Source organism: Carassius gibelio, chromosome A19 (assembly GCF_023724105.1).
Source record: "Carassius gibelio isolate Cgi1373 ecotype wild population from Czech Republic chromosome A19, carGib1.2-hapl.c, whole genome shotgun sequence".
Taxonomy (NCBI): Eukaryota; Metazoa; Chordata; class Actinopteri; order Cypriniformes; family Cyprinidae; genus Carassius; species Carassius gibelio.
In genome coordinates this window covers 14,082,995-14,106,843 of record NC_068389.1, presented here as the reverse complement: position 1 = coordinate 14,106,843, position 23,849 = coordinate 14,082,995, and the positions used below count along the sequence as shown (strand labels likewise).

At 36.7% G+C, this 23,849-nt stretch overlaps 1 protein-coding gene across 1 annotated transcript; it reads right to left on the bottom strand.

The window, feature by feature from the left end:
* Positions 1-572: 572 nt before the first annotated feature.
* On the bottom strand, positions 573-21,682 carry LOC127935654 (angiopoietin-2-like). Its single transcript, XM_052533737.1, has 9 exons — positions 20,870-21,682; positions 14,753-14,899; positions 13,205-13,326; positions 10,511-10,743; positions 10,150-10,274; positions 8,221-8,322; positions 6,502-6,668; positions 4,106-4,236; positions 573-2,724 (listed from the first exon to the last, which is right to left on the bottom strand). The coding sequence occupies exons 1-9, from the start codon at positions 21,149-21,151 to the stop codon at positions 2,564-2,566; spliced, it is 1,470 nt and encodes a 489-aa protein (XP_052389697.1). The 5' UTR covers positions 21,152-21,682; the 3' UTR covers positions 573-2,563.
* Positions 21,683-23,849: the final 2,167 nt, after the last annotated feature.

Sequence of the window (23,849 nt, the reverse complement as noted above, 5' to 3'; positions counted from 1 at the left end):
GAAATGGAATCAAGGCTGAACAAATGAAGTGGATGATTTGCCATGATATAACATTCAGTTCGTTAAGAGTTGTTCTGAATAGCTTAACCAATTAACATCAGAATCTAAGAGACGAGATGAAAACAACTGAAATAAATGAATACAATATATTCTTCTTTTTGCATATACTGCAAAAGAAGCCACCCCCACCACAGAGAAAGACCCTAGACTTTGAAGTGCTAATAGGTTAGATCATTATCCAGCCAACGCTGACAGATGACTACGTTCGCAGATGCATTTGCAACAATATGTTCTCTATGTTTCAGCAGCATTAACAAGCCCATTCTGATGGTCTTCCAGCCTTTTGGACCATCATTTGTTAGTGCACAGATCTGTGATGCCTTATAAGCAAGTATCACACGATTCCCCCATCAATCGCCCTTTTTTCAGTCCATCATTCAGCCATCTGTTTGAGAAAACGGCATAAAAGTCGCCTAGCAATAGTTATGACTGACATGAAAAAGTAGTTTAAACAAAAACAGCATGATAAGAGAGAAATGGGAGAACAGTTTCTTTAATACATACACATCAGTTCTTTAATACATACACAGCTTCTATTTGGTTCTAGAAACATGGTGTTGTGTGCCGTGAATGCCCCCTGCTGGCAAAAAGAAACATTTTGTCTGCAAACATGAGCGACAAGAAACATGCTACATGTTAACACAATGTTTGAATGCAAAAACCGGTCTCACTCGAGGTCAGGATTCTCTGCTCTATCAAGCCATTAGAATCACACCGTCCCCTGGATTCATTATGGCACGTCCCCTGACTTCACCCTGTCTTCACATCCTATGTGGAACTGAGGCCAGACAGAGATTTATGTGTTGAAACTATGCACACCCTCCCCACTGAGCTTGCCTTCTTCTCCGTTCTCTTGCTCAAGGAGATGATAAATTCTTGGAGGTGCTCAAAGGCTCTTCTGGTGTGGAACCCCCTGTCAAAGTAGGGCATCTCATTTGCACACTGAACCAAGTTTGTATAATGATGGAGTCAACAAACAATACATGCTCCAAGGCAAGGTTCATACCTGCTTTAAACCGGGAGGAGCCAGCTGTCCAGATCTCTCTTTAAACCCAAATATGATGGAACCACCCAAGTTTAACCCTCATTTCACCAGCGGTAATCAATCACAGCTGCTACTGGGCCAGTAATAATGTTGTGCTAGTTGTTATTGCGCATGAGAAATGTCTTCATCTATACATGCCTTACAGTATATTTATGACAAAAGGGTGGCGAATCAATGCAGAATCTCATGTGAAAGAGCATACCAGGTAAGTCTTCTTGCTCTCTGGACACGGATGAATGGGGTTGTGGACCAGAGCATTAAATCATGACAGTACTAGCATGGCTAAGTGCTGAGAATGAACACAGGTCAGCAGGCCAAGAGATCCAGTCTCTGAAAAGTGTTTTATAGGAACAGAAGGAAGGGCCTTTATTGAATGATTCATGAAGTGATTGGCATAAAAGCGTGGTTTATATAGACTCTTAACACGCTGCATGGATGGTCAATCTTCTACAGCAGCTTAAACAGCTTAAAATCAAACTTGCTGATTTTGCAATTATGAAAAAGGAAGAGTGCAAGCATAGACAACAGCACAATTATTACCTTTAGAGTGGATTTGAGGCTGAGTCCTACATTGCGTACCAGCAGAGCTCTCAACCACATTTTAGCCTACCTGGGGTTGTGAATGCGAGGTTTGCAGGCTGGATTGAGTGCAATAAAAAGAAGCATACTGCAAAATAATGACAAGAAAGATCTTTCTGTTGAGCTGTTGTCACAGGCTACAGCATATGACTCCTCATGAATCAATCAGACTGTTTACTGAATCATTATCTGGCTTACATACTGATCTACAACTTTTTCATAAGTTATTGTTTTCAGTCACTTTAGTATCGTGTTCCTTTCTTTTTGATTCAACATTTTTATCATTATTTCATACAGTACGTTTATCATAAAACATGTACAAAATTGTAATGACTGAATATTCATATAGGCCTATACTGTATAGAAGACTTGAACAGACTTCTTTATGAAAGACTGATTTGATGTCTGTTACAAATGTATATTTATGATAAAAGGTGTGCTTTTAAAACGTACACCTGTTGTAGTGTCTTGAGCACTTTTATAGAGGAATTCTCTCTTAAACCCTTTATAAGCACTAGAATGGGAGAAGAAATCTCAGGAGAGCCGATGTTCCACTGGATGGAAAAGGTTATTGTTTTACCAGACGGACATTGGGCTCAAACAACAAATGTAAGCACTGATCAGCCATTCCAGTTCATTGCATTTTCAGAAGAGCTTTGCTATACAGGGAGATAAAACATTTATGGCACAATATGTGTCTGTTTCGCCAGACTAAACAAACAAAACTGAGACAGATTGAATGGCCACAATGACATGGGCACAAGCTGTCCAATGCATAAGTTGTCCATCTTTTTCATTGGTGTCACCTCACCAGCTTGTTTGGATGATTTGGCTGTCAGTAAAGTCAAATGACCCATTTGTGAGAGTCTCTTCCTGCTTTTAGATGTCCACAGGCCGTATCATCATAGTGGTCATAGTCACCATCCAGCTGGGCCCTTTCCAGTAGTACCACTTTATACAGTTATACCGTATCACATTGGAGTTTCCAGAATAGTATATACCATTGAGATTGGATGGACCACAAGCTTCAAACCACCACCCTGCAGGGACAAAAGGCAAGTGATTTGCATAATCTAATTAATATTCATTAGCCAAACAATTGCGATACAGGCAGTTTTATTTTAATATTATTTATATACTATTATTATATGTATTAATATTTCGAAAACTAAAATATAAATATAAACATTTATATTTATCTTTATTTATTTTATTTATTTAGCTGCCAAAGCAACATTTCAAAAATTTTCATCTAATATTTACATTTTTAATTAAACTTTCTTTCTAATAATAATTTCAGTTTTAGTTAAAGAAATAGTTCATTCAAAAATTGAAAATTAGCTAAAAACTCACCCTCTGGCCATCCAAAATGTAAATGAGCTTGTTTCTCATCAGAACAAATTTGGAGAAATTTAGCATTCCATCCCTTGCTCACCAATGGATCCTCTGAGTAAATGGGTGCCGTCAGAATGAGAGTCCAAACAGCTGATAAACACATCAAAGTAATCCACAAGACTCCTTTCACCATTATTATGATGTTTTTATCAGCTGAACTCTTATTCTATAAGCAACCATTCACTCCAGACAATCCACTGGTGAGCAAATGTTGTTATGCAAAATTTATCTTAAAGAAACAGGTGAACTGTTACTTTTATGATAAGAACACTGAATATAGGCTTTTTAAATTCAGCCTCTGTCAGAGAGTATCTGCACAAGACTCGGCAGATGTGCATCACACTGACTTAATAAAATAGCGGATATGCCTCAAGTTTGATCAAATATTTTGTACACAACTTTCTGAGTTTTGATTTATTCTAAGCAGCACACAAGGGATGGATTTATGTGTGTTTTGTGAGGTAGCTTTACCTGTTGGAGGTAAGGAGGGAGCTGGGTTTCAGCACCTCTGATGTGTGGCTCTGCTTAATTATAGTAAAAAGTGTCTAAGATTTAATAAGTTTTTAACGAGATCCCTGATCACATCAGCCCAACCTTGAGAGTTTGTGCAGCACATTTCAGTGAGTATTGTTTTGTGGTTCTGTCATAGTGTAATGCAGTCTTCAGAAAAAGCACCGCCAACTGTATTGAACCCAACAGCAAACCTACCTAGCTAACACTAGTGGCTCTTTGAGGGGGAAATATAATAGTAAAACATGCAAAGTATGACATGACCCCTTTGATACCACGAGGGAAAAAAGTTTTGGCCATATTTTTTGGGACCAGTTTCATTATTTATGTCAAGTAATTGTGAACTGCTGGTTTAATTAACAGATTTTAGATACCACTACTTTCTCAGTTGGCATGGAAATACCCGATACTTTGACATCGTTGTAGTTCTTATTTTAGATAACATTGGAAAATTAGTTTCCATTATATGCTATTTAATAATTATGTACACTGTTAGAAAGAATGTAAATGTGATACCTCCGGTGGCCATCTGAGCACACTTGCAGCTACACTGGTCATTGTCCTGATCCTTAGTGCTAAACAGGGTTCCTGACTGGGTAAGGCTACTGGTTCGTCCAGCTGTACCACTGAAACCACTTGCATGAAGACTGAGGAGAGAAAGAAAAATACTGAAGATTTCAACATATGGATGGACACAGAAAATATAACACACAAATGGTGGTTTTAAATTGATTAAATGGTGAAAGTAATGGCATTCATAATGTTAATCTTTTGAAGTTTCTATTCATCAAAGAATCCTGAAAAAAATGAGGACCATTTCCTCAAAAACATAAAATAGCACAACTGTTTGCAACATAATAAGACATTGTCTTGAGCAGCAAGTCAGCATATTAGAATGATTTCTGAATGATCATGTGACAATGAAAACTGGAGTAAAGGCGGCTGAAACTTCAGCTTTGACATCACAAGAATAAATTAAAATATGAAATATTAAAATATTGCCACTTCTTACAGTATATGTTGAGTTACAGCATTATCTTGCTTAATGAGCTCAGACACAAATCCTGTTTTATATAAATTAACTTAAATACTATACACAAAGGATCACTTTAACATACACTGTTTTTTTTTATTTTTGTTTTACATAATCTTATGAAAGCGTCTAATGCATCTAATCTAATGCATCCACTGTTAACCCAGAAATTGGGCTAGCTGTAAGCCTTTATAAGATATGAGTGATTTTTCTTTTCTTTGAGTCTCTAAGACTCATTACTGTGCATTACAAAGATATTCAGCCTCCATTATCCACAATCCATTGTTGATGATATCTCAACACACTCTCAGAAATAAAGGTACAACAGCTGTCACTGGGGCGGTAACTTTTCAAAAGGTACACTTTTGTACCTATTAGGTTCTAATATGTACAATTTAAGTACCAATATGTACCTTTTAGATACAATAATGGACCCTTTGGGTACAAATATGTACCTTTTGAAAATGTACCGCCCCAGTGATGGCTGCTGTATCTTTTTTTATGATGCAGGAAGGACTGCAGGCACACTATGTCGGAGAAAGGACCACACAGCTAGGGACTGCAGGAGATTGTTTTGGCATTAAAACATTTTTGCACCATAGGTTGCTTGGCTGGTTAATCCCAAACGGGCCCAACATCCTCGAGACCCTGCCAGGATTCTCAACACGCTAATAAAATGCACACTTACCATATGAGGTAAAGTAGAAAACAAACATGGTGGGATTTGGCAAGTGTTTGCTCAGCATTTGCTCTACCTGTTTACACACACACATACACACATTGGTGTTTCCATCTGATACACTGCTTCAACACTCTCCCAATTATTTATTTTGAGTTAAATTTAATATTTCTGGTTCTGGTTCATTCACTGTATAAGTATGCCTACAAGCAGTGCTGCATGTTTAATTGCATCCCTTAAGAGAGGTGTGAGATTTGTATAACTCAGAAGTTTTCTGGCAAAGCCTCATGCTTTTTTGAATTGTTTGACCTGTTTTTCATTTCTAGGCAGATCTGCACCTGGGATCGGCAGACAAGAAGCAATATTGATGGTGTGAGAAATGGTGGTTTACCCTAAATGTTGCTCGTCGTTTTGACATATGCACAAGTGCTTCTTATCCAAGAAAAATGACAAAGACAAGCCAAAAAAGAAATTAAACATGCCAATAACGTACTGAAAATGTAATTCACTCTGCAAATCTAAATGCTATTTAATACAGAATAAAACATGGCTGTAATTAAAAACCTGAAATACTGGAGATTTCTATCTTCTGCTAGTTTGTTTTTCCAAAGTCACTTGTATCCATCTAGGTATCATTTTTATTGGAGACTGGTTGGATGTGCCTGCCAGGCCAATTTTATCCCCAGCACTTTATGAAATAACTCACGTCCTGATGCTAATACATAGGAAGCATCTTCAAATGCTGAGCAGGAGTTTTTAATTTGGGAGAGAGTATTGAAATGAGTCTGGCGCTGGAATTCATCATGTAACTGTTTTGTAATCAGTAATATGTGATCAGTGGAGGATAGCGTTCTCTACCGCACACTGTTTTGCCATCTCCATTTCACTTTCCACTTGTTATCCATTTCAGTTAAATTATAATTCAAAATGTTACCAAATGTTTTCCTGTTGCTAATTTGGATTATTCAAACAAAAGGTTATAGTAGGGAACCCTTCATACTTCAAGCAAAAACAATGCCATTAGACCAATCAAATTGGACTGTATCTGACCTCAAATTTATCTGAAATTTGGTTGTTAAAATGGTTGTGTGTGTATATATATATATATATATATATATATATATATATATATATATATATATATATATATATATATATATATATATAATACAAGACTGAAACTATTTAACATTTTGATACCTGTATTTCTTATCCTCTCCGTCAATGTAGAAATGGTCATATTGAGAATAAGCCTGCTGTCCCTCTGCGTCTTTGAGGTGGACCTGGAGAGTGTAGTCCTTTGATGTTGTTAGCAGGTGGATGACATCATTCCCTAACCAGTGTTCTCCTGATGGATCTCCAAATCCCTATGCCATATGTGAAGAAAAGACCGAAAAAAAAAAAGTTGCTCATTTTCATTTCATTTTAACTATCTTTGTCAAACAACATGAAATCATTAATTTCCAGTGTTGAGTAGTACACTGAAAAAAAAAAAAAGGGTACGAATTACGAAACTATTTTCACTCAAATTGCTAGTAAATTTCACCAAATGTTCACAAAATGAAATAATTTTTTCTTTAAAAAATTACAATAATTTACAATGTAAGGGAGCTGTGTGTAGTTCAGATTAGGTCTGAAATTATTATTTTATGAGTATTGCATAAGTATTTACATTGCGGAAAGATGCTTCAGAAGGACAATCCTGAATTTCCATCAGCTTGGCCCAGCAAATGATACGGCACATTTGAACACTGTGAGATTTGGTAGTGCAATTGGGCATTCAAATGCTTCAGTGCACATGTTATCAGCAATCTAGAGGGGCTCCCCACTCCCATGCTCCATCTGGGGCCAAATATTTATCATTCACTTGTAAAAACATTTTCTTGGAAAACAACAAGGAAAAGAGAAAACAAAACTTGTGCGGTTCTGACGCCCTCCCAGAGCAGCCATAGCAATGTGTCTGTCGAAGTGGCACAGGTGAAATAAATTACCACTGTTTTTGCATTTAAAACTCAACAGTTTCCAAACAAATCATCTCTCCAGGATTTTACTTTTACAGGTCGAAAACACAGATTTTTAATGGAGCATTACTAATAATGAACTCTCCTTATAGTCTGTAACTTGTTTTAAATAATGGACGCAGTTTGTGAATGATGGCATCCTACTTCAATTCAAATGTATTTTCTTATCATTTCTCTTCTCAAGACTTCAAATGACCCTGTGACCAAATTAACTTATCCTCCCAGATAGGGAGGGATTGCAGGTGTAACAACATGGGAGACATCGGAATGCAGAGACAGCCAATCAAAATTATCTTCCTCAGAGAAAGGTCAATAGGGTCACAAACGCATCAGTATTCTATGGCTGTAGATGTCAGACACCATGCATGAGATAAACTTTCATCAGTGCAGGTTAATAATGTATGTGTTTTAAATGTTAGGCGCCTCAGATTAATGGTAGCAGTAATCAAGAAATCTCAATAAGAGATAGGCAGGCTCATGTGTAATTTATACAGTATGTCTTCATTAAAGGAGTGATCATACTTCACTGTCTAAAGCAAAATCTAGAAAAAATATTTTAAGCAATCTTTAATGATGGCACAAAATTAAATTCTTAAAGCTAGGTATACAATGTTCACCTCATCATATCATGGCAATATGTGGCATTTTCCAAAACATGATATTATGGAAATTTACCAGAAGGGTTTTTCCCCCCTTATTTTTCAAGATATGTATGAAGACCTGCTTAATGCTGATATCTGTGATAAAAACCTAACCTGATCAGAGACAGAGAATAGCATTCCCACAGCCAAACTGTGGAAAGACAACCACAATTCCTCCTAAAGCTATAACCTACGAATACGCTAAATTGATTACATTTGGAAAATGATCTAATTGGCGGTGGACAAGTTGCTCCTACCAGTTTGTATTCATTCCAGCCTCGGTTGAAATCTACTGATCCATCATAGCGATGCTGAAAGACAGTCCAGCCACCTCCTTTAGTTTTCATGTCACAGAACACCTGGTCAGAAACAACATCACAGAAACATAAACATGACCTAAATATGCAAATATACTTTGTAATTTTACACATTTAACAATAGAGAAAATGAAGTAGTATGAACTAAATGTAAATGAAACATTACTTTTCTTAATATTAATATTAGGGACAAAACTATGCCTTGCAATGGGTTATTTGATAAAAAAAAAAAAGAAACATACCGAGAGATCCTTTGCAAGGCTGTATTTTACAAAGGACAGCTGTGGTAATTTTCCATTATTTCATTATTACAGTAATATTTGTGTAAGAATTTGGTAAATAAGTTGCAGTTTAGAGATTTGACTGGAAATTCCCAGGATTCACCACAAAGCACATATCAACTCATGAAGTAAAAAAAAAGACTTAATCCGGTGATCTCCACCAAAACCTTTACTGACCATTGATTTGGTATTGAACACAAAACAACTTAACAATTTACTGTTTTGTGGCAAAAACAGTGAATTAATATGAGCGATGAGCAGCAAAATGAAATTATAAAAGGGCAGCTCATTGAATTCCATCATCTGAATCCATCAAAAATAATTAAACCCAATCCCATAAAGGATTTTAGTCTCAAATATAAATATGTCTAGCCTGTGGGTGTCAAGTGAAAGCATTCCAATATCCTCTGTATGATTTTTCTCCAATTTCTTTTAGAAGAACTATGCTTAAGGAGAAGGCAAAAAGCAATAAGATCTTCTTGGCAAAAAAAAAGTGGGATAACGTACATTTCCATCCCTTGGCGGGACTAGCTCATTTAGCAAAGCTGGTCTTAAGACATCCACTGTGAAACTTTAAACAGCTAATCAGGGTTTAAAGACAAAGCATTCTCATTAATGACATCTGTTGAGAGGTTGCTTTTTGGGAGAATTAATTGATTTCATTTTTACTCTGAACAACATATCCTTCTATTTGCATAACAGATGTGAGATAGGCTTTGTTTTCTTCTTCTAAAACTTTAGCTTGTTTCTAGCAGCAAAAACGTATTTAAAACATTCACGGTAATATAACAATAAGTGTGCATCACCGGTCAAGATTTTCCAAAGGAACCATATGTAATCAATAAACTTCAATAAGCACTGATTAATATCACTCATAAATATATTGATTTGTATTTCATTATGGAATTTGAACTCTAAATGAAAAGAGCCACCCAGTGTGTTTCCCTGCGAGGTGGCACTCTCACTCACTGCATTAAACCTTGTGTTGGCAGGAAGCTTCCGAACCTTTGCCAAACACCTGGCTCCTATGCCCACAGGAAATGGAGGGGAAGACCAATGAGTGCACAGAAAAATAACGAATAACAAAAGCAATTTTAGCCACATTTTATAAATGTTCTTCACCCCAAGAGCCTGCCAGAAATTAGATTTGACTCTCGAAGTCAAAGGCAAAACACAAACCTTTAGAGGTTTTCATGTGGTGCCGTAGGGCAAGATTCTGAAATAAATACGGGAACATATTCATAGTTACATGCACTGAGAATTGGCCTGAAGGAAATGTTTCTCTGACATCTTGATTTGGTTTTCTGATCCACATGACATTTTCATCTTCGCCTTTTTTCTAAGACTTACTGAAATTGCAGTTTATTAGAACATTTTGTCCTTTCATATTATAATTTAGTCCTCAGAAACAACACAAAGAATTACATGTCAGGAGAGCTTAGTTTCTTGAGCAATCAAGACACATGCCAAGATTAATGCTTTACAAAATGGTTTTGTTTTGCATGAAACTTGAGAAACTTGAGAATATATATATATATATATATATTCCATCAAAGTGATAGTTAAAAAATGGTTACAATCTACAAACCTTAGTTTTCTGGGTTGAGTTAGGAAGATTAATGTTGTAAATCCCACTTTCTGTAACTCCAGATTTGAATATCTCAGCACAGTCTCTGAACATCAACATCTCCTTTTCAACTGGAGTGGAAATATCTGGAAATACATGGGATATTATTAAGTTTGTGAAAAATAAATAAAAGTACACGTAGGTCCTTTTGGTATTTTGTTTGGTTTAATCAATTTTGATTTACACCTCAATCTTCCTGGAAATTTGCTTGAGAGACCACCAATTGGAATTTAAGCAGTGGCCCAGTTCAGAGAGACTCTTTTGTTCCCACTGAGCTGGTCGTATGCAGCTTAGCCTTTGGTAATGTGAATTTGGCACTAACCGTTAGAGTGAGTGACCATAGCCAGTAGCTGCTGCACTGTGTCAGAGAGTGTGGCCTGCTGTCGTTGGAGCAGTGTGCTGTTACGAGTGGAGCTGGCCAGTTCTCCCTCCAGCAGGCTGACCAGGTGATTCTGTCTGTCCAACAGATCCAACAGCTGCTGTTTCTCCTGCTGGATGGCCTCAAGCTCTCTGCTGTGCCTGGCCTCCATGGCAGCAAAACGCTGTTCTAGATAGCTAAGAAGAAATAGGCTAGTTCATATATGGCCTTTCTATTTGCATATAACAAGCTCAATGTTTTTAGAAAACTCTCTATACAACATGGTGGATTAACTTCAAGCTTGTTGACCTTTGTATACAATAACATCACCAAATTAACACGAACCATAGCACCTTTAAATAGTTGGAGTGAAGACAATGAAACATACAATATCAACATATCTATGTAGATACTTGTATGTAAGTTTACATAAATGTAAATAATTATATGCACAGTATGCGCAACTTTAGAGATGCATAAATCTTTATGAACATTTTGAAGACTAGCCAGAACTGAAATGGTTGGAGTTCAGTCAAAGTCCCTATGGTTCAAAATAGTAAGATCGAATCATTTCACTGATTTGATCTCATTCAGCAAAATTAATTCACTTCTATTCAAATCATTTTGTTCATTTCTTTCATTTTATGTTAGTTAAATAATGGAGTTAAATTAATCTGCAGTGGCTAATTTATTTATAAAGGAAGTCCAGGAATTATTATGTTTTAATATTTGTATTATGGGAAGCACATATATATGGTGCCCTAAACACAATCGTTGTGTCTTACTATATTGATTGTCATATCAAATCCTAATTTTTCATATTTCAGTCTGTGAATAGCTGTTTGTTGGTTCCCGCCGCTCTCAGCACAGACGACAGCCTTGAATGAGCCTCTCAGATTCCACATCACACACCTCTGTGAACCTTAGAGGCTGGTAGACCTGTGAACACCTGGATACCGCTGCCGTTCACAGATGGTGTGGTTGGCTGGGCTTCTCTATCAAAATCCAAATCAACACTCTGACAGGCTGTGTGTGTTGGCACCGTACCAAGCTCCAAATAAAGACAATAAATCCCACAGGCCTGATCTTTGTGAGTCCGACTAATGACTTTGCGGCAGTTTTTTATTGAAACGCTCCACCCACACATATTGAACAAGCTACTTTCAGCTAGTCGAAAGAAACAATCCCTTAATCTCTCTTTGCTTGCTGTTTCTGTTCTTCTAGCATGCATCCTTTCAAGGAGCTCTGCACTTGAGTATACCTTGTTAGCTGTCTGAAAATACACTAAATTGTTTTGTTTTTTTACGATGACTGTTTATAGTCATCTACATTTCTGCAGATTAAACATTGCTATTGTTAAGCTGTAACGATATTGTAAAGAACCTTGTCTCAAAAAAATCTTGTGCAATGATATTTAAATCCTAAATAGATTATCTTACTGTCCCATTTTCAGACAGAAAGTTTAAGTTTCCACAAAAAGTTTGCATATTTTAATTTGGGATAGCAGAAAGAGCCACACTTCCCCAAAGACCCACAGGGAAAGATGAAAACACATTACCTTGTGTCAAAGGTGTTCACTGCTCTGCAGCATCACTGTTTATTTGAATGCAGTTATAAAGTCATAAAATAGATGTGAAACAGTTGATGCTTGTTTGATAATAGTTTATTTTTTCGTATATGAAATAGTAAACACCTGGAATAAAAAGGTACAATTTAAAATATCTCTTTTATCATTGATGAGATGATTTTGGGGCTGTTTACACCAAAAATTAAAATTATGTCATCATTTATTCACCCTCATGTTGTTTCTGTATGTCTTTCTTCTGTAGAACATAATAGCTAATTTTTGAAGAATATTTGGTAACCAAACATTTTGTTTCCCATTGACTTCCACTGTACGGCAAAAAATACAACGGAAGTCAATGGGAACTGAATCTTCTTGCTTACAAACATTCTTCTTTTGTGCTATGCAAAATAAGGAAATGCATACAGCAGTTTTGGAAGACATGTGTAAGTAAATGTTGACACTGTTCATTTACTCACTCTTGTTCGTCTTCAAAACACAAATGGGGATTTTTTTAAAGAAAATGTTAATTCTTTGTCCCTCCATTGAAAGTCCATTCTACCAAGATATTGTCTTTTAGTTGCATATAAACATCGCTCAAAGCACGTACACAGAGCACATCAAATATGGTAAACAGAAGTTCAAATGCGCTATAACAAACTTCATTGGGTCATGCACATTAAGCAAGTATGTTTTAGTCTCCATTTACAATATTTGATATATTTGATACATACTGTACAGATGGACATGAGGTACAATTTTATTGTATTTTTTTAAAAAGGGCAAACAAATACTAAATAAAAAGAAGGCTGTAAAGAGGCAACGTGATGTAATTAATATTCATAGGTACTATTGCGTAATCCATGGTTCTAGCACATACACATTTTCATCGATTTGAACAAATGTTTATGTTTGAATATATTTAGAGGTATAATATCACAGTTCATTTGCATCTTGTAACACGTTTGCCTTTGTTTTCTGTTTCACAAATACGCATTAATTTACATTTGCAAACATACGCTTTTGCATTTTAGAGACAGCGGTCACGTACAGGTGGGAGTAACTTAGATGCTCCACATTTCCAGACGACTCACCTGTTTTTGTCATTGAGGCGGGAGACCTCCTGTGTTTGCTCTAAGAGCTGTGTCTCCAGCCGGTTGGTACTCAGAGAGTATTCCAGCAGCTGGATCTCCAGACGACTGGTTTGGTTCAGCACCTGCAAACAGGCCCACATGACAGACAAGTGAAAAGAGAGATTACCTTTAAAATATTCAAAGACATGGGAGAATGAGGAGGCTTTTCTTGTCCAACTACTATGGTTTTCATCTTTGCTTGAATACAAATGTGCAGGATTTTGTAGTTAAATGTTGAAGGTTGGACCAGATGTTTTCCTGCAGCATTATGTATGCCAACTTTATCCGAAAAATATTTTTGAAGAAGCATTGCTGGAAACAAATACAGTATTTTAATAAGTTTTATTTAGGGTTAAAGGAAGAGCTCACCCAAAAATGTCTGTTGTTCCAAATCCGAATGACTTTCTTTCTTCCACAGAACACAAAAATAAATAATCCAGAGACTGTGCTGGTCACACTTTTCCGTTCAATTACAATGTACTGAGTCTCATGCACTATATTCCAGGTCACATTACAGATTTGTGTGAGGAACATCAAAATGTTTCTGTATTTACTGACAATCTTCCACTTCAATAAGTTTTAAACAGCTTTTGATTCACTGAAACAAATAAATGAAAAACCATAAACGTTCACAAGTTGGAGAGGTCCTGTTCATTGTATTTGCATACAAGATTTCAGAACTATCATTTTTTTGCACCACAGAAGAAAGAAACTTATGGATTTGGGGCAACATAAGGGTTTGAAAATAATTACGGATGGTTCGTTTCTGGGTGAACTGTTTCTTTAAGTTTGTGAAGCCATAATCAAGTCATCCAAACACTCAGAAGTCACACATAGATCAGCAGTGATTATCCCATCATGCCTGTTCCTTCAAACAGCTACATGTTTTTTCAAGCAGGTCAAACACAGCAAATATACTGTAAGCCCTATAACAAAAGCAGCCAAATATTTTTTCAGGCTGTTCTATGATGTTCACTGAACTGCTGACTGTGAAAAAATGAAGGCAAAAACATAACAGTGTGAAACAATCACTCTTTGAGAGGATAAACACTATATCTGTTTTAGTTGGGCTATTTTCACTGCCTCTCTGATTCTTTTCCAACACTACTCTGCATGGCCACTTAACCTTGCTTATGTTGGCCATGAATTTAGAGTGAAAACACACACACAGTATCCAAAATGAGCAGCAGTGCTTTGAGCATCAACTGTGATGCACTGAGGCCTAATTTTGTGAACTTGCTTACTGCAAAAGATTAAAAATGCTCAGCCATTGACCTCCAAGAATTTAATTCAGTTCTGAGTCGCCAATGCAAATTATTGAGCAGTTTGCTTATCATACAAGAGGAGATTTTTCAAAAGATGATTTTCATGGCTGCTTGTCTTCTAAATGTGATTTAAGCAATCAGAGAAAAAGCAGCATTTCACAGCAAAGACAGTCTGAAGCTGCAGTTAGAACAGGGGTGCTATATGTTTGTCTGGATGCTGTCAGTCTCATTTGATCAGGCTCACCTGTGTCTCCACATCTGTCAGTTTGCGTGTGTTTTCAGCTGATTGGCTTAGAAGATTGGTTCCGATCTCCAGCATGGTGGCTGTCTGAGTGTGAATGACATTACGCTCCATCTCTGATCGCACGTTCTCCTGAATATAGCTCTCCAGCTGTAAACATGACATTAGACACATCATCAAACATACACATACATCTCCATCTGCTAAGCTTGTTAACCTCACAAGAGCCTTTTATATTGTTTATGGTGTAATAACATCATTATGTTCTTAAAATCACTCAAATGTGTATAAATGAATTTTCTATAATAGTTTACTGAATACTTTTATATGTATATATATATATCTTTATAACTTCCAATATACGTTGCCTCTAAGTGCTTTCAAGCTTGAGTCACCTCTCTACTGCAATCTTGGCACATTCCCATGTAAGTTATTATAGTCCCTGAGAGATTGAATAATGTTGATCGTAACTGTGTGTATAAATATGTATATTTATGATGCCAACAGAGACCAACAGTGGTAACACACTGATCCAACCAAACCAAAACCCAACTAAAGAAATGCATCTGTTGATCTAATGCAGTCTCATCCCAAGGCGTCATATACAGTACTGACACTTTTGACATTTCGTCAACATCCTACGCACATGGCACCCTCTAGCGTCAATATTAGATGCAGATTATGGGTTAGGGTTAGGGTTAGGGTTGGGGTTAGGGTTAGGGTTAGACATTTATCTGTGTCTAATATTGACGCTAGAGGGTGCCATGTGCGTAGGATGTTGACGAAATGTCAAAAGTGTCAGTATATGACGCCTTGGGATGAGAATGGCCTGGTCGATCTGTCGGTGGTTGTTGGTTGTTGGCATCTGTCAGTGTAGTGTGAATTAACCTATAGTGATAATGTTATTTAAACTTGAAAAGTTCATGAGAAGTTTTTCAACCGGCCAAAACAACACAAAAACAATCAATTTGAAATTCATGGTTGGATAACAATGCTAAAACAAGTACTGTACTGAACTATCAGTCTTACTGACTGTGCTTGACCCCCTCTCGGACAAATTAACTTCAGTGTACACTGAACAGTCCTAATGAGGCAATACAAATATGCCCTCATTCATCTTCAGTGCCGCTGTCCACATCCAAACAACATCCTACAAGAAGCCATGACACTGTGTGCTTCATACCATGTGCACAATACATGGTATCTTTCAGCAATGACTGCTTTACCACCTTGCTGAAACACTGATGAGAGCGCCCTTGGGTAAACTATGTTTTGTTCGATCAGTTTAATTCCACATTGACTGTGATATGAAGGGAGGTAAAAATAAAGAAATAAAAATTATGACTATTTATGCGAAAACTAGAAAATTGAGGGACCAACCATCTGAGAGTAATAAATAGATCTCAGATTGATGTGCCCTTTTTTAAAAAAAAATGACAAAAGGGAAGAGAAATCCTTTCATATATTCACTGTACCATGTAATTTCAACGTTTTTTCCAAGGACGATTTTTTTGTCAGTCCCTAAGTACTGTAGGTGAGCTTCGCAGAAAACTAAAGTGGTATTGATTAAACCACCTTTAATCTGGCTGTTCAGCCACTTTCAGTAATGAACGTTCAAAGGATTTTAATTGAGTTAAATAACAGGTCATAAAAACAGAACTGAATTAAAAAGTGGCCAAGTCCATTTGTATTTTCCCATTTCCTGGAAAATGAGATTTATTATAAAAAGGGGCCAAATATTAATACTCCAGGCTCTCTGTGAAGCTTTACTGAAAACAATAGATGGGCCTACTCAAGGACAGTTGAGCAAGAAGAAGAATGATTTTATTGTTCAAGACTGAACACACATCTTTTCTGTACAATGGAATTTCAGTGATCACATGCTGTCAAGGTCCAGAAATGAACTACAAAAGAAGTTTTGGCATCACGACATTTGGTGATAAAACACATGTGAATCAGTTATGTTTGCTGTTACTAATATGCAACCTGCACTATTGATGCCATATTTAGTATACAAATTACTGTATATAGACTAATTTTCTGTTACTTTTTAGTAACTTTAAAGCCATGTTTACAATGAATGATAATTTTATGGAAATCAAAAATGCATTCAGGTTTGGAAAATAATAACCTTTCATTTTGGGTTTGAGACAATTTAAAGGAATAGTTCCCCAAAATGAAAATTAGCCGAAAATGTATTCGCTCTCAGGTCATCCTAGATGTGGATGAGTTTGTTTCTTCTTCGGAACAGATTTGGGGGTGAACTCTTCCTTTAATTCACAAAGGCTTCATAAGCAAGCAGAAGACCTGCCTTAGAAGATTATTTTGGATTAGAACGCAGTGTTCAGAACGGATGTTGGAAAGTTACAATTCCTGCCTGTATATATTCCATGCCGAGACGTGTTCTTGCGTGAAAGAAATGTGATTTATTCACCTCTAAAACAAATATAAGGTTTGTTGCGCAAATACTGTGACACAATAAGCCGGTTGTGATTCATGTATGCTTTTCTCTCTTTTCTGAACAGTGCTTAGATAAACATTTTGGGGCAAGAGGATTTGTGTTAATAGCTATGTTCATAATGGTTCCGTTTAGTGCTACGCCCATGTATGAATCACATTCTATACTCAAATCATCAATTATTAAAAATGACAGTAATGGCATTTATAATGTTTCAAAAGGTTAATATTTCAAATAAATTATGTTCTTTTAAACTTTCTATTCATCAACATTTTTGTATGATTTCATGTGGACTGAAGACTGGAATAGTGGCTTTGCCATCACAGAAATACAATAGAAAATAGTTGTTAAAAATAGGTATTTTAAATTGTAATATTTCACAGTATAACTGTTTTAAAGTGAGCATAAAGGACTTATTAGAAAAAATAATAAAACCGTACCGACCCCAAACCTATTCACTCTCTGTTTAATTTCTTTGATTCATTGAAGTGTCAACCTTTCTGAAGCAATATATTTAGTTAAATGCTGGTGTACATCGTTTTCTACTAAGTAATATGTCTTACAGATTTTTTCTCTTTATAAATGTATTTCATCAACTGTCACCCTAATTGCCCTCTCATAAAACTTTTTAAGTAACTTTTCCTAAAACGTATTGATTCTCATTTTTCTACTCTAGATATTTTTTTTAAAAGCTAAAGTTTAAAAATAGCTTCCCTAACACTTGCAGAAATATAACCTCATTCTTTTAGGATGTTGGCTAAAATCTGTCATGTAAGTGTAATATGAACACCTCCTATTGACCAACCACAGGATGAATGTGACTGAACAGAAGTCAGGAACTGAACAAAAGTAAATTCTTCCAAAAAAAAAAAAAAGCCTCAGACATGTAATTCAGCATGCTTGTCCCCTTGGAATTTCATTGAAGAATATCCAGGATTAGCTCATGTTTTCTTCAGGGGGGTTCTTGAAGACCCTGGGGGTCAGATAATCATGTAAGAGTATGGTGTGTGATACAAATACACCGTCTCCAGTGTGGCCTCTGGCTGGAAAGTCTAGTAATGCATATGCAAAGCGGATCGTCCATGGTGTTGAAAACCTAGTTCAGTTCACTCAGCAGAGGGCCAGGGGTCAACGCTCTCCAATGCTCAGGAAGCTGCTTCTCCTACCGCACACTGCACTCACTGAGGGAGTGAAATAATAATTTATACAACATTTGGCCCGCTTCTGAAAGAGTGTATATATGCATGTCAAGATGGTCTGTCTGGAAAGCTTTCTCTGAGATATAGTAACTGCCTTACCTTTTTCCCCCATACCTCCTACTGTCAGTTAAATGCATATAGTGCCAGATGTATGGCCTGTAAAATGAAAAGTGAACCAACTCATGAGTGTTTTTGACCCTTTTTGTAATCCTTTGGCATTCAGGAACATTTATGTTGTGCACATATAAAACAAAGCCCACTCCATCTCCATATTTATGGAGCAAACCAGTTGGAGGCCTGAATAACGAGATAGACTTTCCAGAGGCCTATAGTCTGGGTGACAAACAGAGCAAGCCAAAGCCTGGACTTGTAACACACAGGCCATGTGATTTATTTATTAATTTTTTTTAGCAAATGACAGGCATATATTAGCAGTACTGGGTGTTTTTGCTGTTCAGAGGACCTACAGTAAATGACAGAATCTGCATGTTGTGATGTGACAAGTAATGACCTTATCTTTGAAACGTTTTGCAAATGGCACAGAGATAAACTGACTCAAAACACACAATCGATTTGAATTGCAATATCGAAATGATTGTGCCATAACGTTATCAGACTTTAAAAGGCCTTCACTGCAAAAACAACATTATCTCAAACTTCCAAACAATAATCTACAGGATTTAACTGTTGGTATCTTTAAAAACAGCAATACCCCTGTCAAACAGAATGCTTCTGAGATAAGCTTGAACTATGTTAGCCAGAAACACACTGTAACAACGTTTATCAGGAAACCAAAAAAAAAAGGTGACAAGTTAAATGGACTTATAAAAGGAAATCTATTATTTGATATGACAGCAATATTTTTATTCAAGCTTTGGATAAAAGTACCTGCTAAATGAATAAATGTAAATGTAGTATCAACCTGACTTCACTCGATTTCATCAGCAAAAACAATTTTTAAGGGGTGAGATCAGGTAGAGATCAGAGCAGAATAAATGCTGCTGTTTTATGTAGAACATTTACTCTGAAAATATGACAGAGAGAAATAGATCTGGCTCTTATTAGAGGCCAAATCCTTTTCTTAAACTGGTTTCTGATGCTGACAAACTGTCCGCCAGCTTAAAAAGATCTACGCATCCAGGAAATCTTGCTTAAACATGTTCAAGATTTACCTCTCTCTCATTCCTTCCCAAATTCAATAACCTTATGAGGATAATGTGTAATGCAGATTGGGACACATCTAGTGCATGTGTATAAATAATGCACATAAACTTGTTCTGAAGTGCTTTGGCTTCAGAATCCAGAACTGATGAATTAGACATCAAGTGGAGACCCAACAAAATATCAAAATTACTTATTGTACGAAAGTAAACAAAATCTCAGTACAATCAAACACTAAAATGTATTAATATTTCCAAGAACTCCGAAATTCTCCATGATGTAGTCTGAACAGGACAAATATTTACAATTTGGTTTCTAAATGTCTCAATTTCAACAGTTTCATGTTTGGCCTATAATTCACAAAACAAATACATTGTGGTCGACAAAACCATGTTAGTCTGGGTTGTATTTCCTTTCACAGCTTTGTTTCGCGGTTTTCAAGTATGTCACACAACTTGTCAACGTTCTACCAAGATTTATTTAGTTTTAATCATTTTCTTTTCTTTTTTTTTTTTACATTTAAAATTCTGCACATCAGTTTCTAGGTCACTAAAACAAGCAGTTTTGGGACTCTGACCATGTGATCTGCTTTGTCATAACTTATATTGTGGCATAATTCCATAAAGTTTGATTGGATGAACAGCCGTTGACATCAACACAAACGACTTTTGTTTTCTACTTCCGTTTAAAGGTTAAGAAGCCTATTTATCTTGTTAACGTATCTTACTAGTTTTCATTTAGCACAGGGGTTCCCAAACTAAGCCAAACCACTTAGATGTAAAATATTTCCTTGAAGGACCACCTAAGAATTATTTGTATTTAAATTATTAACATATTTGCATATTTACGGTTCTCTGATGTCAGTTAATGAACACAGGGCATGCAAGTAAACATAAAATATTGAATCTTTTTTATGCTTATTATCTGAATTGTTTAATTGAGAAAAATAAATTATATATATATATATATATATATATATATATATATATATATATATATATATATATATATATATATATATATATAGGGCTGCAGCAACTTGGCAAAAAATATATTATTATTATTTTTACTACATTTTATTTTGATATATATTTTATTCAATTAATTATCTTTTCATCAACACTCAAGCACCCTGCAGTTCCCTCGCAAGCCCCCATCTAGGAAACCCTGATTTAGCATTTTTTCCAGCTGTACATGATCAGGACAAATCTGCAGCCTAATTTGCAAACCACTGGTGCTATAAAAGAAGAGAGAGAAACAGAAGACATAATGAGGATTGGGGGGATGAAGCTCATTCACTACCTTCTGCAGCCACTGTGTATTGTTCTCTGTGGCACTCTCTAGGGTCTCCAGCTTCTTTTCCTGCCAGGTGGGTTCAGCGTGGGGCGACTCCGGGGCCGAGGGCGAGTCCCGCTGCAGGGAGTTAGTCACCTGGAAGTCCCCCGCAGGCCGGCACTGCTCCACCTCTGGAAGGATAAAAGTGTAGCGGCAGGGGCCATGCTGCACCTGGTGCTGTTGTCTTTCCGAGCCAATCGCCACGGCCACTTCTGCTGCCAGGTAACACAGACACAGCAGCCAGCCCATACCAGGAAAATGCTGACGGTAGGAAAGTTATAATCCAAGGAAGGATGAAATCGCCTGGGCAATCCTCAAAGCAGGTCGGATGAGAGCGCTTCACTCGGATTTGCACTTGTCCAAACTTTTCTGAAGTTCGGAGTTCAAGTTCTGCTTCTTTGCTCCTTTGCTCCTTTTTTTCCTGTTTCTGTGCTTGATGGGTAGATCCAGAGAGATCTTACTCTAAAATAGCACACTTGTAGTGCTGTTTGCCAAAGAATGCAGTAGATTTAAAAGCAACACTGTCCAGACGACAGCCTAGAGGGGGGAGATTCCCGTTTCCTATTCCTCGCTTACTTTGCTCTCAGCACAGCTCATAACCAGAAACATCCTCCCTGTTTATTTAACCTGTGAATTGTTTTTTCAGTTTCCCGCTCTGTGTCTGTGCTGTCCTCACTCACTCATTGCGACTGCCCAGGGTTGGAAGTTTTGAGTTTGGGAACTTCTGAACTAAGTGCCAGAGCTTTTTAACGACTGAATCTAACATCCCTTGTTTTGACACATAATCACTCACCCCACTCCTTTATTCTCCCTCTCTCTCTCTCTCTCTCTCTCTCTCTCTCTCTCTGTCTGTCTGTCTCTAACATACTCCCCCTTCCCTTTTTCAGCATTTTGAGATGGAAGCTGCAAAAAATGCCCACAACCACTAAAAACCCAAACAGAGAACATTCTCTTTTAATTAACCCCCTCCTTCTCTCACGTTCTACCCCCCGCCATCTCTTTCTCAGAGCAATGGCTTATGGGTCCACACCTGAACCGCTACACAGGAAAAGAAGCTGGACATGATGAGAGATATTAATGGGGATTAATCTGGGATTTTTGAAGTTTGGAGGCTATGATCTGATGGTGAGCCTAATTAAAGCCTAATTATGGTGATTTAGAAATTTGGCAAAAATACACTGAGGTCCAAAATTATGTAATCAATGTCTGAGAAAATCTGGGATTACATATTGATATTACAGAAACAATTAAAACATATTACATATAATTTAAGTAAAGTTATGAGTTTGCATTTATTTAAAATAGGAAATAAAATGACATTTTGTTTGAGTTATTTTTTTTTTTTTTTTCAAGGTGACAAAAATCTGAAATTCAACTTTTCACTCAAATTATTATGTTGATAAAAAATCTATATAAATCTACACTATTAAATATAATTCAAGTTATATAATGTTAATACAACTAATCTCTAATTGAACTACAATAGATAGATAGATAGATAGATAGATAGATAGATAGATAGATAGATAGATAGATAGATAGATAGATAGATAGATAGATAGATAGATAGATAGATAGATAGATTATTGAATTAAAATGTACTAAAAAAAAGCAGTCGAAGCTAAACGAGGCCACTGAACAAGCGTGATACATGGTTCAAAAACAACGGAGCTTTTATTATGCCACAGTCATGTGTATGTGTGGGGGGTGGGGGGGAGCGCTGTTTTATCATACTAGATACATTTGAAAGTTCTATTATAATGCTACTCTGTGCGGTCGTCGCAGGTCAAGGCAACACATAGTTGCCCAATTCACTTTCACTTTTCCCCTTTTGTCAATGCTGCATTTTTTTTTTTTTTTTTTGCAGTGCTGTGATCTCAGACTGGGTCAGTCACTCATTAGAGGAAGGTTAATATTTAATGTAATTAAGCTCACTAAATAAAGCTAGAATATGTGCAGTGGTTCAAACTACATCTGCACTTCATATGAAATAGAATTGATTCATGAAGAGTCAGCAAGTTATTTGAATCTAACCTGGTGGAATAGCATTCTGGAAGACTCTGACCCAGTTTCACCCCTGACCATTTTTCCCATAGTTTATAATGTTGACTTGAGTGTTCTATTAAAGTCATCCTTCCATTTCTATTTCCCACTAACTAATACAAGCCTGGCCTTTAGACTGCTTACCAGCAACTGGTATAAATAACACAAGCTCTCAGGAACATCTGAGAGCTTAAATCGTCATCCCTCTTTCATTTGCTTTTCCCAGACGCAGGATAAAATCTAACAGAGTCAATCCCATTCACTTAAACTGTTTCCTTTTACACTTTTCCATGCCCTAATTCATAAATGGTTTACTCTAAATGGAAAGTTGGTAGCTATAAAAATCCTGTGGGTATATAATGGGATTAAGTTGCCAACACAAAGAGAAATTAATTGTCTTTACATGTCTCTGCTTTGACGGGAGTTGTCTCCTTCTCTCCCTCCCTCTCCTTATCTTCCTCAAGTCTGTACCAACAGAACCAGGTTCATTTGTCTTGCTAAATACTTTAGTGCAGCAGCTAAATAAGAACAGTCCGCTGGTAATGATGTGGTGCCTCATGGATCAGGGTGTTATATATAAAGAGTGTGTGGGCGATGTTTTGCAACTCTCTGGATGCCTGTATTGTCCATCATAAAAACTGATCAAAGTATGCATAGCGGTGTGAGGGGGTAGTCTAAGTCACAGCAAAGGCTAAAAGCTATGATCAATTGTGCAGATGTGTGCGGAGAGGCTTCAGAATATGATATGGTTTGTTGAAGTTCAATAGTTCATCGAAACCCTGACTGGTGAAAATAGTCTTTCACTTTCACATTGAGAACCATGTGCTGTTGTTTCGCTTGAGTAAAAAAATGAAGTAATCATCACAACATGACTACACGCAATTGTAAAAATAAAAAAAGACTG

Bases quoted from the DNA above. Each gene is read 5' to 3' on its own strand.
- LOC127935654 (XM_052533737.1), bottom strand. From the start codon at position 21,151: ATGGGCTGGCTGCTGTGTCTGTGTTACCTGGCAGCAGAAGTGGCCGTG. The intron at 13,327-14,752 runs GTGAGCCTGATC...GCCTGTTTGCAG, and splicing joins TGACAGATGTGGAGACACAG to GTGCTGAACCAAACCAGTCG. The intron at 8,323-10,149 runs GTTTGTAGATTG...GTTTCTGACCAG, and splicing joins ACTCAACCCAGAAAACTAAG to GTGTTCTGTGACATGAAAAC.